The 14,846-nt window shown below is 44.6% G+C and overlaps 7 protein-coding genes across 7 annotated transcripts; 3 read left to right on the top strand and 4 right to left on the bottom strand.

The window, feature by feature from the left end:
• Positions 1 to 71: 71 nt before the first annotated feature.
• HEK2 (Hek2p) lies at positions 72 to 1,046 on the top strand (the record flags this gene model as incomplete). The annotated part of the gene is made up of 1 exon (XM_020216233.1): positions 72 to 1,046. The coding sequence occupies one exon, from the start codon at positions 72 to 74 to the stop codon at positions 1,044 to 1,046; it is 975 nt and encodes a 324-aa protein (XP_020072662.1).
• Positions 1,047 to 1,688: 642 nt separating this feature from the next.
• Positions 1,689 to 2,744, top strand: SHE1 (She1p). The gene has a single exon (XM_020217742.1). The coding sequence runs from the start codon at positions 1,748 to 1,750 to the stop codon at positions 2,681 to 2,683; it is 936 nt and encodes a 311-aa protein (XP_020072661.1). The 5' UTR covers positions 1,689 to 1,747; the 3' UTR covers positions 2,684 to 2,744.
• Positions 2,745 to 2,804: 60 nt separating this feature from the next.
• Positions 2,805 to 3,668, bottom strand: PRE2 (proteasome core particle subunit beta 5; the record flags this gene model as incomplete). Its single annotated transcript, XM_020216232.1, has 1 exon — positions 2,805 to 3,668. The coding sequence occupies one exon, from the start codon at positions 3,666 to 3,668 to the stop codon at positions 2,805 to 2,807; it is 864 nt and encodes a 287-aa protein (XP_020072660.1).
• A 247-nt stretch (positions 3,669 to 3,915) lies between these two features.
• RBA50 (Rba50p) lies at positions 3,916 to 5,527 on the bottom strand (the record flags this gene model as incomplete). The annotated part of the gene is made up of 3 exons (XM_020213285.1): positions 5,164 to 5,527; positions 4,168 to 5,085; positions 3,916 to 4,116 (listed from the first exon to the last, which is right to left on the bottom strand). Exons 1-3 carry the CDS (start codon positions 5,320 to 5,322, stop codon positions 3,916 to 3,918), a joined length of 1,278 nt encoding a protein of 425 aa, XP_020072659.1. The 5' UTR covers positions 5,323 to 5,527.
• A 2,650-nt stretch (positions 5,528 to 8,177) lies between these two features.
• CYBJADRAFT_171527 (Zn(II)2Cys6 transcription factor domain-containing protein) lies at positions 8,178 to 8,936 on the bottom strand (the record flags this gene model as incomplete). Its single annotated transcript, XM_020216231.1, has 1 exon — positions 8,178 to 8,936. The coding sequence occupies one exon, from the start codon at positions 8,934 to 8,936 to the stop codon at positions 8,178 to 8,180; it is 759 nt and encodes a 252-aa protein (XP_020072658.1).
• A 668-nt stretch (positions 8,937 to 9,604) lies between these two features.
• On the top strand, positions 9,605 to 10,431 carry CYBJADRAFT_166335 (uncharacterized protein). Its single transcript, XM_020214444.1, has one exon. It carries the CDS (start codon positions 9,777 to 9,779, stop codon positions 9,930 to 9,932), a length of 156 nt encoding a protein of 51 aa, XP_020072657.1. The 5' UTR covers positions 9,605 to 9,776; the 3' UTR covers positions 9,933 to 10,431.
• A 1,849-nt stretch (positions 10,432 to 12,280) lies between these two features.
• PET9 (ADP/ATP carrier protein PET9) lies at positions 12,281 to 13,244 on the bottom strand (the record flags this gene model as incomplete). The annotated part of the gene is made up of 1 exon (XM_020217316.1): positions 12,281 to 13,244. The coding sequence occupies one exon, from the start codon at positions 13,242 to 13,244 to the stop codon at positions 12,327 to 12,329; it is 918 nt and encodes a 305-aa protein (XP_020072656.1). The 3' UTR covers positions 12,281 to 12,326.
• Between the last annotated feature and the right edge of the window lie 1,602 nt (positions 13,245 to 14,846).

Raw genomic sequence — 14,846 nt, 5'->3', positions numbered from 1 at the left:
TACACATCCACACATCCACACCAACCATACAAGACCCTACACAGGCCTACGATCATATAGCACTGGAGAAGATGTCGCAGCAGGACACCTCAGATACGACGTTTGAGGGCGAATTCGCCTCAGGTGGTGAGAATGCAGCTGCCGGTGAGATTCTACCTTCAACGGAGCCAACCTCTGCTATCATTGGAGTGCGTATTCTCGTCACAGTTAAAGAAGCTGGTGTGATCATTGGTAAGAATGGCTCTATAATTGCCGATATCCGGGAGAGAACAAACGTGAAGGCTGGTGTATCACCTGTTATACAAGGCACCCCTGATAGAATCTTGACTGTTACTGGTGCTTTGGACGATACTGCTGAAGCCCTGGGACTCATCGCACAAGCCCTGTTGGAGAACCCGTTGGATGAAAGTGCCTTGCAATTCTTTCCACTCAAGAGACTGCTTCCCCCAGGGCCAGAAGGCACCACAACGTTGAGGCTGTTGGTTCCAAATGCACAGATGGGCACCATTATTGGGAAACAAGGAGTTCGTATCAAAGAGATTCAGCAGCGGTTTAACGTTAAGATCGTTGCCTCTAAGGACTTCTTACATAACTCGACAGAGAGACTGGTGGAGTTACAAGGATCACCAGCTGCTATTGAAGATGCAAGCAGAATACTGGCACGTTGTCTGATGGAGGATTGGCACAGTGTCACAGGAACTTCCTTCTATACACCAAGTCCAAGACCACATCCTGGAAGGCGTTATGTTCATCAACATGGTGGAGACTCTTCAGATGTATCGTTTGATAACGAATATTCGAAAACTGCGAGGTTCCCAAGGGATTACGTTGGATGCCTGATTGGTAAAGCTGGTAGCAGAATCCAAGAGATCCGCAGAGTTAGTGGAGCACAGATCATCATTGCACCTGAAGATGATGAGGACGGATTCCGCCAGTTTGTCTTGACAGGTTCCACAAGGGCAATAGATAAGGCTATGAGTTTTCTGAAGCTAAATATGGAGAGGGAACAAGAACGTCGTGCAAAGCTTTCCCAAGAACAAGAATGAACCCTCTGAACCATTGTACTATTTCTCTTTTCACTCTTTCTCTTTTTCCTACTTCCCTTATTTCTTCCATATCTCCATCTCTTGTCTTTTCTCCAAATGTGGTCTTCTTCCTCCTCTCTATTTCTTCCTTCCTTTTACTCATTTAATTGTAAGACCGGTTACATACGTAGTCGTCCTCTAATCAATAATGCGGTGTCATCAGTGCTCACTGTTTACTCTTGGTTGTCTCTCTGGCTAGTCAGTTGCTTACGGTTATATGAAATTGTAAAGATGGTGTATCTATACAAATTGTCCGATCATCCATATCATCAGGACGCAACCGTTACTCCTACTCAACTGCTGATGATGTTGATGAAAGCACAATTGGAGGCCATTTCGCTGAGACATTCACAGCACAACACGATGCCCCTCCATATGCCTCACAAAGCTACAGCCTTTTCTCTATGTGAGCCGAGTTCAATTGTATGAGCTCTCCATTGTGTCTGTGCTTAGTTGATGATGTTTTTGTTTACATTTAACCTAATACGGATTTTTGCGTCTAACGGCATATCGCAACAGGCATAATTTTTTTTGCTTGTCCAATACTTTTCTCTCTCTCTCTCTCTCTCATTCTGGTTCTTTCGTTATTGGAAACGATACTCCGTTTCCATTTGTCGAAGCATTGATCATTACGACATCCTGCTCCTCGCTCAGAGAAGAAGATGGGGGACATACCAGGCGGGTTCCCTCAAGAATGGACACAAACGTATGACTACAAGGTGCCTTCACAAGAGCAGTTTACATTCCAATCGCAGACGGCACAGTCTCTGAGACACCCACTATACCCTGACCTCGACCAATTGATGCCCCAGGTTTCGTCATCATTGCAAGAACAGTGCTCCCAGCTTGGTTATAGTAAGAAGCTGAGCAATAATGTCCTACAAGAATTAGACCAGAGGGCTGCGACAATGCACCCAAGAAGAAGCCATATTGGCAAGGGGAATGGTGGCTCTACTTTGAGCCCACGAAACTCGAGGTTTACCTCACTGCATAGGCAGAAGTTCAACAAGCTGGAATCGATATCATCTCACTACTCCACGATGAGGACGAGAGAGGAGATTGAGCTGGAGAAGGAGAACGTTCCAAGCTATGATCCATTCTCAAAGAGGACAGGTTCTTCGACTTTAGAGAGTGTTTCCAAGAGAAGAAGATTAGAGGTTGGACGTCAGGATGTGGTACCACAGTTGTCATCGTCAAAGAGAATGATGAACTTCCAACAGGTTCTTGATAGGCCTACTCAAAACCACGAGCTTGTAGAAAGGGTAACGACAACACGAATCCCCTTGAAGGCGCCTCCACAATCCACACTAAGACAATCAACGTCATCAATGAATCTGAAGAAACAACACCCAACATCGTTGCAACAATCGAGATCGATATCCAAGGGGTTATCTAAGGTGCCTAGTCCAAGGATTTCAAAGTCGACAACCATGTACAACTTGAACAGGCCGACGGCATCAAGTTTACAGAAATCAACATCTACAAGAGACGTAGCCAGGTCGCTTCGATCCACCCCTTCGATGAATAATTTGTCTTCAATGACGCGTACAGCATCAACGATGAACACGAAACAACACCAGAAACCAGCATGGAGATAAACAATTACAGCGATACACGGTTCATCAGCAACGTCGTCCCTCATACCTTTTTGTTCTTTTCTTTTCTTCCATTGACATTTATTGCTTCATTCTTGTGTGTTGTGCTTATATATATCCACTCTTAACCGACAACGTTGTTGAATGAACCTTCCTTCTCCTTGATTTCGTAGAACGTTGGACCAACGTCATGGTTACCGTGATATACCCAACCATCCTCTGTGATGTGATACAAGTTGATAGAACCACCGGAGTATGCATCTCTGTGTGCAGCAGCCAAGATGGAACGTTTTCCCAAGTACAGAGCCTCCTCCACAGTCAGATCCCATCTCAAGTTCGAGTCTAACACACCGTACGCAAACGTTTGACCGGAACCAACGCAAAACACATCACCTTTCAATCTTGTACCATCAGAATCAACGTAATAGATAGTTGGACCTTCCTTTTTCGTATAACCACAGATCATAGTACCCATGGACAACCCCATCCCCTTGTACTGGTAAACTAAATTGCTCAATATCTTTGAGGCCGCAGCCACAGAGATCCTCTGCTTCTCTCTCAACTCGTGTAGTCTACACTGCGATCCCAACCAGGTCTCCCAGAACTGACAGTCAGCTGCACCACCAGCCATGGTTCCCAGCAAGAACGGGTTAATCTCAATCACCTTCTTGACCGTCTGCGATGCAATCCAATTGCCCGCCGTGGCTCTGGAATCAACAGCAACAACAATGCCTCCTTGGAATCTAAACGCCAACGTCGTGGTACCATGCGCAATCTTGATCTTACAGTCCGGGTTCTGTGAGTCATCCGTGTGTGCTCTTAGAAACTCAGTTGGATGTGCAATTGGCGGCATTGCAATGCTAGGAGCTATTGAGAGGTCGACACCAGAGATGAAGTCCTGTTTCAAGCCATCATCACCATCATCACCGTAGCCTAAGTTCTTGAGAATGTTCGATTGAGGTTCGTATTTCGCAGCAATCGCCTCCATTGTGACTCTGTCTATATGGCTGCTCTGCTTGTTGTTGTTATTGTTGTTGTTGTTGTTGTTCTTTGTTGATATTCTTTGTTGATGTTCTTTGTTGATGTTCTTTTTGTGGTTGTCGCCACTCTCTGCCATTTCCGCCACGGGCAAGCAGATGAACCACCGCCACCAAATGGAAGGCCACCACCGCCACCAAGACGATCACTCTACAGATGATGGAGAATTTATATATACATTTCTATATATTGGGGATTCAATTGGCGTGTCTGGTGTTACCACCTCCCTGTTTCCATAGCCAGAGTGCCTCAATGGCATAGTTTCTTACACTGAGGTTCTTTGTAGCTTGTTCATCAGCAGCTTCCTCCAAGGTTTCTATGACTCGTAGTTCATCAATGAGGCCCCAGAAGGTTTGATCGAATTCAGTGTTTGCTCTCTTCATGGCATCCGCATCTGGCTTCTCCTGGTGTTCCTCTCCGTCCTCGTCCTCGTATACAAACTCCGGCACGATGTTGTACTTGCCCTTGCCCAATTTCAGCAAGATTCTCCCCAGCGTTCTGATTGCAATGCACCGTTGGGAGCTCATGCTTGAACGGCTCAGGTGTGCGAGTTCACGCAGTGTGTATCCGGCTAAGGAGACGTTATCGGTATGGTGGTGTAGTCCAGTGGAGGTGTCAACGGACTGTTCAGCGTTAGGCACGACCAAATCGCCCTTGAAATCAAACCTCAGGTCGGAAACATTGTCAAACACCATATCATCTATTGCAACATCAGGAATTGGTGTCATCCACTTCAGCTTCTCAGTATCTCTAGGTAGATCCGGAAAATACTTCTCGTGTAGTTTCTCGTTGAAGTCAGGGTCGTTGATATCGATGTAGATGTCGTCCTCGTCAACAACCTCGGGCTTGAGGAAGTGTACGTTGGAAATGGCCTCCTCTTTAGAAACCTCATCCGCTTCCTTTACTAGCTGGTAAGATTCCGGCGCAATGTCGTCGAGATCTTCAACGTCTTCCCATTCGGGATCAGGAGCACCGTCATCGGGGTACTTCACGGTACTCACAGGATCAAATGACACTGATTTTGTGGGTTTTGGAGTCTGATCTTTATCTTCTATCTTCAGAGAAGATTTGATGCCCAAAGCCATGTCAACAGCTTCCTCATCCAATGTTTGATCCTTCCACTCTTCACCGTTCTTATCACCACCGATCCAATCGCCATACCCTTTGAACTCTGGAACAGGATTCACAGACTTCTTCTTTGACAACTTCTCCTCGCTTCTCAGCAACAGCTTTTGCAGTATCCTTGGGTCCATCGAGCCCAAGAGCTCCTCCTTCTCGCGGATTCTCTCAGCTTCAGTCATATTACTAAGAATCTCGATGTTCTCTAGATGGATCTTCTCAGCTTCGGATAAGTTATCATAATTGAGCTTCTGTTTCTCCTTGGGAAGTCTTTTAAGGCCACGAGGTTCCTGCTTTTCGTACATGGTCTCACCGTCGCGTTCAACATTGTTGTTGTTGTTGTTCTTCTTCTTCGCTTGTCTCTGTTTCCATGTGCTCTTCACCACAGGTTTGGGAAACCCAGTAAAAGACCCCGATGACTCAGGAAAGCTTGGTGCTATAGCATCATCAACTTCTTTTTCAACGATATCGCCTATCAAATCCATGCTCTTTTGTCACTACCGCCAAAGCTATCGACTGCTAAACGTCTCCATATAAAGGTTAACTACGCAAAGTTTGCGATGAGCCCACCGGATCAACCGCCACCAGCCCTCGGAAATAAATTTCGATCAGATATAGTGGTAGGCGCCACATAAGAATCATCAATGATGCGGGATTGCACTAACGGACAGATTTCAATGTTGGTTTCTTTCTTAGGATTCAATAAATCTTTGGTATTATAACAGAAGTAGGATATAACCACTGTCTTGCTTGTATATATGTTTTGCTTATACGATAATGTAGCTCGGTTTATCCTATATTTGGTTGATAAAGGGGCTATTGGCAGCGCTTGGCTGTCAAGCATGTAGTACTGTACAAACCAGCAGACATGGACATCTTGTTATTCCATCAAGCAGAGAGGTGGGTGAGAGCGACGAGAGAAATGGCTGAATGGTGGATAGAACGAATGTGCGTACTATAGAGATTGGCGATATTGTATTAGATCTGGGATGTATCCTGTTTTGGTGACTAAATCAATTGTATGTCCGTCCCTTCGTTGTATCATTTGCAGTATCGGCGATTTCCGCGTGTTCTTTAATAAACGTTTTAAACAAGTTACACACTCCACACCGAGTGTTCAGATGCATACGATTGATGGAACGACCGGGATTATAGTGTCAGTGGTGACCTTATCTCACATCTGTGTCCACGTAACGATCACCGTTAGCTGGGTCTCATCACGAGATTTCACTATTAGACCTTAATGGCACGGAAAATGTACCAGCTAATCAAATCTTGACAATAGGTTGGATACAGTGAACTGGAGGAGAGATCACGAGGTATGATACAAATACCAATAGGCAAGAGCCAACTCGCCACGTTTTAGTGATAGCTCAGCCATTTGTTGGTATTACAGGTTGACCTCTTCCAGAAAGCTCTCGTTTCAGGACAAAACCATACCTTGTTTGAATGTTTGAAATTGTTCAAAGTTATATGCTGATCGAGCTTGTACAACTCAGCATATGTATGAGGCCATTGGCATTATCCTATAATTACATTCGCCTGTGATGCACGCAAACAAGATACCAGCATACAAATGAGGCTTGCTTCTTTAGGCTGTATCAGGTGTTAGAAGTTGGCAGAATATCTGGGTAAAATTCATGTTAAAGTAAGTCCAACAACTTGCGCATATTGCGCCATACCACTGTTAGAATTAAGCATTGTTCTGTTCCAGACATTTAAATGATTCGATAGACTTTGTAATACCGTGGTGTTCTGCGTTTTCTAGAATTCTATAAAACTCTTCAAAGAAAGGCTGAACTGCGTTCTCGAAATGTGAGGCTATTTATGACTTCTTTCTATTTCTTCCGTGGATAGAAAAGGTTTGGTGATGTGATGATGGGAACTATCAGACGGAGCACATTGGTTTTCAGCAGCGAGGGTCGTTAAAATTTGGTCCAGCATCCTTTCTCTATGCAACAACCGATGTTGATCGAACTATAAAGTTCGTATATTTTACCTTGGGAACTTTTGCTGAGTCGAACGTTTATCCTGAATGCGTCACGATTTTCTACTTATAGAAGTTACAACGTTGATCATATCCAGTTCTGATCACAGTCTATCTACTACATTGAAGGGACTCTCTCCCTGTAAGCTCATAAGATTGTAAAAACAGAAGTTAGACGTCAGGCTGGCACACCTTGTAAAAAATACGATGCTACATAGAACATGCGCATACATATACCATTTCTTGACACTTTGCCAGCCTTGTAATCATGTTCAATTCAGAGTTAACAACTCGAACCAAGATAATGTCCTCTAAGACTTTGATAGGAAACGTATGTGGATCATGGGAAGAACTATGGTCAGTAAAATTCTGACATAACCTTAAGAAATAGCCCCTGATAGAATCTAAAGCCCAGCATGGTTTTCCAGTCAATCTGATTTCACTAATATTGATTAAAACACGTTAGAGTCCTTGAGGAGAACCTTTCGCAACGGCTTTGCACAGACGTGTGCTGTCTAAATTATAAGTATCATATCTTTCGAAATTCGATCGGTTTATTTCCATTTCCTGTGCAGTAAAAACTTATGTTATGTACTTCAGTCATGTACATAAGTCAGCAGCCAGTGTCGACCAGGGATCTGTTGAAGCATGGACTAAGACGTTCAAATGCTAGTCAAGGTGCCAGATGCAATTGCATAGCCTGGTTATCATATTTCACTGCATACCTAGTGGTCTGCGGTATACGAAGAAGATAGTTAAACCAAGTTGTCCGATTGCGCCCGGTAGTCACGAAACGATCATATGCAATGCACATTTTGCTTCATCAACTTCAGAAAATACGATCTCAGCACGATTAATAAAATTATTAATAGTAGAGCTCCAACATTAATCCGATGGATCATGTCGTGACACAACAGCGCTCATCACACTGATATCAGAGTTAAACTTCAAACGAATGTTATTACAAGGTCATTAAATGTATATTTATGAAACGTGTAGTGATAACAGGCGATGGTTCATCTATTCATGTTTCTTGAAAGAGACTATAACTGTCAGCAGATAACAAAGGTATGATATCTCTAAATCACCCAATTCAACTGTAATAATTGATCACATCCTCCTCTAATATGCTGTTTTTATTTTGAGGGGGGGGGGCTTCGCTGTTGATTTATAATAATAAAATGATAAATGCAAAAAAAAATCTAAAAAATCCAATTTATAATCAAACGTTCCTGTATACCATATTAATAATCATTTCATGATACGTCATTAGTCATGAGTTGTTAACGCCGAACATGCATTCGTAAAACATGTGTACGCTCATCCTGGAAGTTATTCCTAACCCTCTTGATATCAGATAAGCATATTGAGTTGTTCATCTTGTTTCTGTGCAAGATTGTCGAAATTCAAACCCATTTTAGCAACAATGGACATATCCAATGGTTCAAATGCGCCACTGTATTGGTTTGTCCCAAATGGGTTTGATGGGACGTGTTGTAAACCTGATTGTGCAAATGTGGTAAAACCAGCGTTAGTGGTATTGTGGAAAGGTTCCCCTGCTGGTGAAAGCACTTGATCTTCACAGTTTAAGCTGCTGGTTTGGTCTGACAAAGGAGAGTATATTACCTCTTCATCTTCCCCACTCGTGGAGAAATCTTCCATTTCAAAGCCCATGGGTTGTGAGGATGAAGCATATTGTTGATGATGAAGTTGTTGCTGCTGATGTTGTTGTAACTGCTCATGTGGTACAGCATGCGCTGCATTCATATCGGATAGTTTACGATCGTTCAGCACTTTCAAGATAGCACTCAACGTAGAGTTCATCGTGTCCATTTGACATTGCATCTTGTTAACCCTTTTCTCCAGGTCGTGAAGCGTAAGCTTCTTAGCAGGCTGTGCTCTCTTCTTCTTGGTAATTGTCTTTGTATAGACACAGTCGATTTGGTGGCTGTGGCAGTTTGTACATGGCGAGGAACCGTCGCACTTTATTTTTCTCTGTCGACAGTAGTTACACGCTTTGGATATCCGTCTGCGAACCAGGTGCATCTCGCTACCATCAACCTCTGGCTTAGCAACAGAGTGCTGGTGCTTCATGTGAGTTGTCCCTGCCATTATTGCTGTAGTTGTGGTGGTCGGTGTGTAGTATTGCTGAATAAGGTACTGCGGATTGCTGAGCTGTGCGGTTGAATCACTTCTATGGCTACTCATCAAGTATGTCGAAGTCAATTGCCGTGTCTCTTCCTTGAACCGTGTAAAGCTTCTTGAAGATGGCGATCTTTTAAATCTGTGGATGCCCCAAAATCAAAACATCCAAAAACAACGTCAGTTTATCCTTCTTTTATATTTCACCAGCACCCACAGTAACATCACAGATTCCCACAAGTTGTGCCTCGTTCTTAATAAAAACACTTGAAAGAAAGCAAGAAATGATGCACCATTTCCAGTGGCCGCAAGAGGTGCAGTTGCCTGCACGCGTTTCGGTGCAAAACATGTTGTGTCACCGACTTATTAACGTGGCCTATTATTATCTTACCCGATGCACACGGCTGGGCTTAAAACCGTTGAATCCGAGGTCTACGGCCGACAAGGTCACAGCTGTCTGTTTTGGGTAGTCATGTCCGAACACAGTTGGGAGGGTTGCATCAACGCTTCAAGGTGTGGTGTTTAGTCACACGGTGAGGGAGCTGGAAGTTTGAGAAGGTGGGAAGCAACGAGACGTGGTTAGTAGGATTACGGGAAACGCGCTGGTCGTAGACCTGGGTAACATGGGAAGAGGCGTGGACCCTGCAATTGTAGCAATGTAGTCGTCATAAATGTTTTACCGGGTGCCATGGTTTTTTCTTCCAATAGCGAAGGCCCGAGGATTCCGGGGAGGGGGGGGTCTCTAAGCAAAGCTCATCAAGCTCTGCGTGTAGCGAGCATAGGCTGTGTCGTTTTTGGTTTTGGCTCGCCATGACACGCAGACACACTCATGTATACGTTGATCAGTCCAACGGTTTCCCGGTGGCCTTTAAGGGCGTGTACTTGATCATAGTTTACGCACTGGTGCAGTTCGGGAAGAGGGGGTCCACAGTATCACAAGTCAGTACAGGTGGTAAAGCTTCATGATTTCCGTGCTTGCTTGCTATCTCCGTGTCGCTGTTGATGGTTAGACCAAGAATCACCACTAATTACGAAACAGAGGTAGCTTTGCAGAGAAGCATTTTTTCTTCTTATCAAGCAAGCTCTTCTCCACCTTATTTACTGCTCTGCATCCGAGCTACATCAGTTCCATATACCACGTAAGTGTGTATCTGAAATTCATATACACGAGGCATGCATACAGCGAATGGTGAAGTCGGTCAACTGTCACCGGTCAACTGCCATCGGAAAGAAGGTTCAACAGTATAGTGCGTTAGTGGAGGATGCCATAACTACACAAATCCGTGGCGAGAACTCTATCGTAAAGCCTTAGAAAACTATTAGTTGGGTGCGTTTCATCAAGGCTTGTTAATTCTTCAAATATACAGGCTCCAGTAGCTAGATCATGCACCGATATTTTTAAATGGTGTGAGACGCCACAGATGTCACTGAAAGCTTCGATACATCATCTTGGATTGTAGTTGAGAGAGGCTTGTGTCAACTTGGCTTCTTTTGAAGAGCCGATCAAGCATATGTTGGACATGACCATCTCTATCACACTGAAACCAAGGCGTAACTCTTATCTGTGGCGATTGGTAAACCGATCAGAGCCAGGACTTCCTGCTGATTCATGCGCTACAAATGTGATAGTGGTTTATAAGTCACAGTACGCTGGAATACCAAGAGGACAGGCGTGGCATTGACAAAAGCTACGTAACTGGACGTCAACTAAGATGCCTTGTGCCTTGCCAATAGAAAATAACACAGATGGTTCCATTTCCCATCTGGGCCATCACACAAGCACTCGCCCACTGCTGAGCATATTGATCGGGTATATTCTTTCCAGTACACAAGTTGACGTCCTACGCTTATCTTAAAGGTATTCCATGCATTTGTATCTCAAAATATAATTGTCGATGTAATACGTTGACAGTGCCATCGTGACTAACTGTACAGAAACCGTGTCCATGTTCGAGAACATCCACCGGTAACCTATGCCATAATTATAGTCCGTCCCCTCCTAAGAAACAATTTCAGGCTGTTTAAATAACATATAATAAATCCCACAATTGTAATATTCATACGTCTTACAAGATGGCATAGTACGTCCGATCTGAAACATCTAAACTCAAAAGATAGAACTTACACGTAGCAAGTCGATCTTGACTTTATTTTTCTGTCGAAACAAGACTATGACTTTGAATGTGAGGCTTTAGAAGTGTCTTCACCTTGTTGGAAATTAATCTTTTACAGTTGAAAGAGTTCTACGTTGGAGCCGTTCACCTAGACGCACTGTATGTTTTTCCACAACAATATTAGAGAACAGGGAACTATTATCCATGTGTGTATTACGGATTAGGATTTGGTGTAGTTGACACTGCACACACTGACCCGAGATAATGCTCATTTCTACAAAGTCCAGACCCTCCCTCTTGATCGCTTGAAAAGGACGTGCGGTGACGTTTGGTGATGTCGTTTACATGCTGTATCAAAACTACACTCTCTTTTAATCCATATTGTTTATCAGCCGATCGGGAGCATCTCTCACTATTAACACCATCGGCACAGGGACAATATATCTGTAATACAAGGTCAGTGTCACACATTGTGCTCTCCACAACTCGGCTAGAGGGGGGGGGGTCCCCCAATTGAATTCATCACAACGACTTAAAAGGTTGTTTAAGGCATCGATGAGTGCAACATGTATGACAAAATTGAAAGACTTTCATAACAGCCTAATTTTCCAAGGTGCCATGACAAAAAACGGCTCATAATCCATATTCACCAAGTATTTCCAGTATTGCTTTTACGCGTGAAGAAGTAAAAGCTACCTCATTAACACGGAGAGTAAAATCAGCGCAAGGTCATCCCTGAAGCTTATCTCGTGGGTTATGAGTTTCATGTCCAAAAAGAGGTGTTGGTCCGTGAGATGTGATCCTCATCAACTCACGAAAACCACAGTGATAAAGGGCAATGAAACGATGAGCTTAAGATTAACGCTGTACAACCTTAAAGCCAAGTCTCTACCATAACCTTATCCCCTCTATCTTCGACAAGGGAAGGTGTTTCTAGACACCTGGAACTTATGTGCTTCATCGGTGATCGGAGTCAAGAACACACGCATGTTGTACAGTCTACAATCAAGGCTTTAGCCATCTCGGCCCGAGTCACGTGACTTCCCACCATGCACTCCGTATTCTTCAGCCGGTCGGGATTGGCCGGCTTCAGCACCGAGGTTACTAATTACACACCTACGGGGGAAATTCAGAAGTATGAAACAAGCTATTTACTTTAGATCTTGTAGAGTAGTTCTGTACAAAAGATAAATGAGAATATTAACCGTAAGAGTATCTAGATTCAATCTAATTCAGGTTAAGTAGTTTATTTGAACTTCTTACCGAACAAGATGACTTGCAATTGGTCGTACAAGGAGATAACACCGGCACCGGCGACACCTCTCAAGATGTTAGCACCACAACCCTTGAACAAGGACTTGACACCCTCAGCAGCAACAATCTTTCTGAAAGCGTCGAAGGCACCGTTGTACTTAACAGCTTGACCAGAGGTCATCATCATTCTTCTTCTAACAGTGTCCAGTGGGTAAGAAGCGGTGGAGGCACCGGTGGTGACAACCCAACCCAACAAGAAAGCAGCCAAGAAGTTGTTCTCCAAAGAACCGGTCAACAAGACTGGCTTCAAGGAGTCGTACAAACCGAAGTACAAACCTCTGTAGACAACAATACCGACAACGGATGGCAAGAAACCTCTGTACAAACCGGCAATACCGTCAGAAGCCAAGGTCTTCTTGTAAACATCCAACAAACCGTTGAACTCTCTCTCACCGTTACCCTTAGCAGACTTGGCATCGTTGGCCAATCTGGTTCTGGCGTAATCCAAAGAGTAGACGAACAAAAGGGAGGAACCACCGGCAAGACCACCAGAGGCCAAGTTACCGGCAAACCATTTCCAGTAACCCTCCTCCTTCTTGAAACCGAACATGGCTTTGAACTTGTCCTTGAAAGCAAAGTTCAAAGCTTGGGTTGGGAAGTAACGGATAACGTTGGCGGTGTTACCTCTCCAGAAGGAAACAACACCCTCCTCACCGGCAGTTCTTCTGAAACAGTCGGCAATACCGTCGTAACGCTTAGCAAGACGGCCTTGCTTGATCATCTCATCCTGGTTTTGGATCAACAACTTGACACGCTCAATTGGAGCAGCAGCGGTCTTAGAGATGGCGGCGGAGACACCACCCATAAGGAAGTCGATAAGGAAAGTGGATTGTTTCTTTTCGGTAGCCATTGTTGTATGTGTTACTTGAAGGAATAACCTACTGAAGGAGAAGAAGAAGGAAAGGGAAAAGGGGGTGAAAAATTTTTTTCTCAAAAGAAGGATCTCATTTTGATTTTATAAGGCGAGGGAAAACCCCCAAACCCGTCCGCTTTGACGAAATCTTTGTTTGTCGACGTCGACTCGTCGGTGCGTTTGAGAGTTTTTGTTTTCCCCTTCCCATCGCGGATTTACCCAAACAGGCGCAAAAAGAAATTCCAGAAATCGCAGTTTTGGCGTTTGCGATTGGTCCGGATGGGGGAGGACGTTTTGTGTTTCTGCGCTGTTTAGATCCGGGGGTGTGCTGCTACCGGCGGGTGTGCTTGCATCTGCCAGGCTGTCAGACTGCCACACGAGGTCGCAACCCCCACTCCGATTCGTAACCGGCGCTGGAGGAGCTGTGTTTCCCTTGCAACGTTGGTTGTGCTGGGCGTGTTGCGGGCCCGGTGATGTGAGGGTGTTGTGAACTGTTTTACGGATCGATTAAACGTTGATGGGCGTGCCAATTGGCACGCCAACTGGCGTATGTGGGTTGCACGGGCGTGGCTAGCAGGTCTTGTGATCTGAGGGATGCTGTGCCTGTACACATGCCCTGTGCTGAACGGGAGCATAGAGCTGTTACTAAACACCGAGAGCAGGCAATTCCACGTTGTAGAGAGTCCACCCTCGGTAATCTACGCGCTTAAACGGTTTTGACGCGTGTTTTTTCTTCCCTTTCCTTTTGCAGTTTCCTGTACAGAGGAAGGGGATCCTGGTTAGAGAGGTGTTCTTTCCCGGATGGGTTTTCCATTGGGGGAGGACCTTAATAGAGAGCGATTAATATACAGCGATGTGATGAGCGTTTTTTCTGATGGCATCACCACGCTTCTCCAGCGAGTGAGTTCTCACTCTAAAGTGAGTCGACCAGTTGTTTCCACTTTAGCTGTTGTCTTCTGTTCTCTGCAGTCATCAATTGGCAGTGGAGAAGGACCACTGGTGTGCGCTGGAAATAAAGGGAAAACACCATGGAAGAATTGCCAACCCCTGTAACAACAGGACTTCTGAGGCCGATGAGCGATTTCTGATTGGCTCACCGGTGCAGCTTCGAGACAAAACAGGCATCGAAAGGGTAACACCAAAACACGAAACAGCCTTTCCTGTGTACTGTAATAGGGTCGGCTTTAATGCCATTTTCTAGGTACATATGTAACTAGTCGTATAGAGAAATTATGGATAAGCTTCGAAGAGGCCAGTGCTACTGTGTTCTCGTTGATCGCATTGTCTGGCAAACAGTGGAGACAAATTATGAGGGGGACAATCCCGGGTGCATTGGGAATGCTAAATCCATGATGGTTAGATGGAACAATATTTTAGGAGATGGAGGACTGTGTGAAGCAACCCCTCTTGTTAAACGCAAAGTGACTTCTTGGTGAAAGTACTCGAAGGGCTTTTAAAGAACGCCAATTGTCCAATTACGTTGAAAATACCCGACGTTCCAATCTTGTCCCAGTTTCGTCCCCCTTTTGACGGTATGGTTTTCTTCCCCTGTTAAATCATCCGGGTTGTTACGGGGAAACCCTGTGCGCATTCCAACTT

This window comes from Cyberlindnera jadinii (genome assembly GCF_001661405.1).
Source record: "Cyberlindnera jadinii NRRL Y-1542 unplaced genomic scaffold CYBJAscaffold_2, whole genome shotgun sequence".
Lineage (NCBI taxonomy): Eukaryota > Fungi > Ascomycota > Saccharomycetes > Phaffomycetales > Wickerhamomycetaceae > Williopsis > Williopsis jadinii.
The sequence above is the reverse complement of the archived record's forward strand: the minus strand, read 5'-3'. Positions and strand labels throughout refer to the sequence as shown.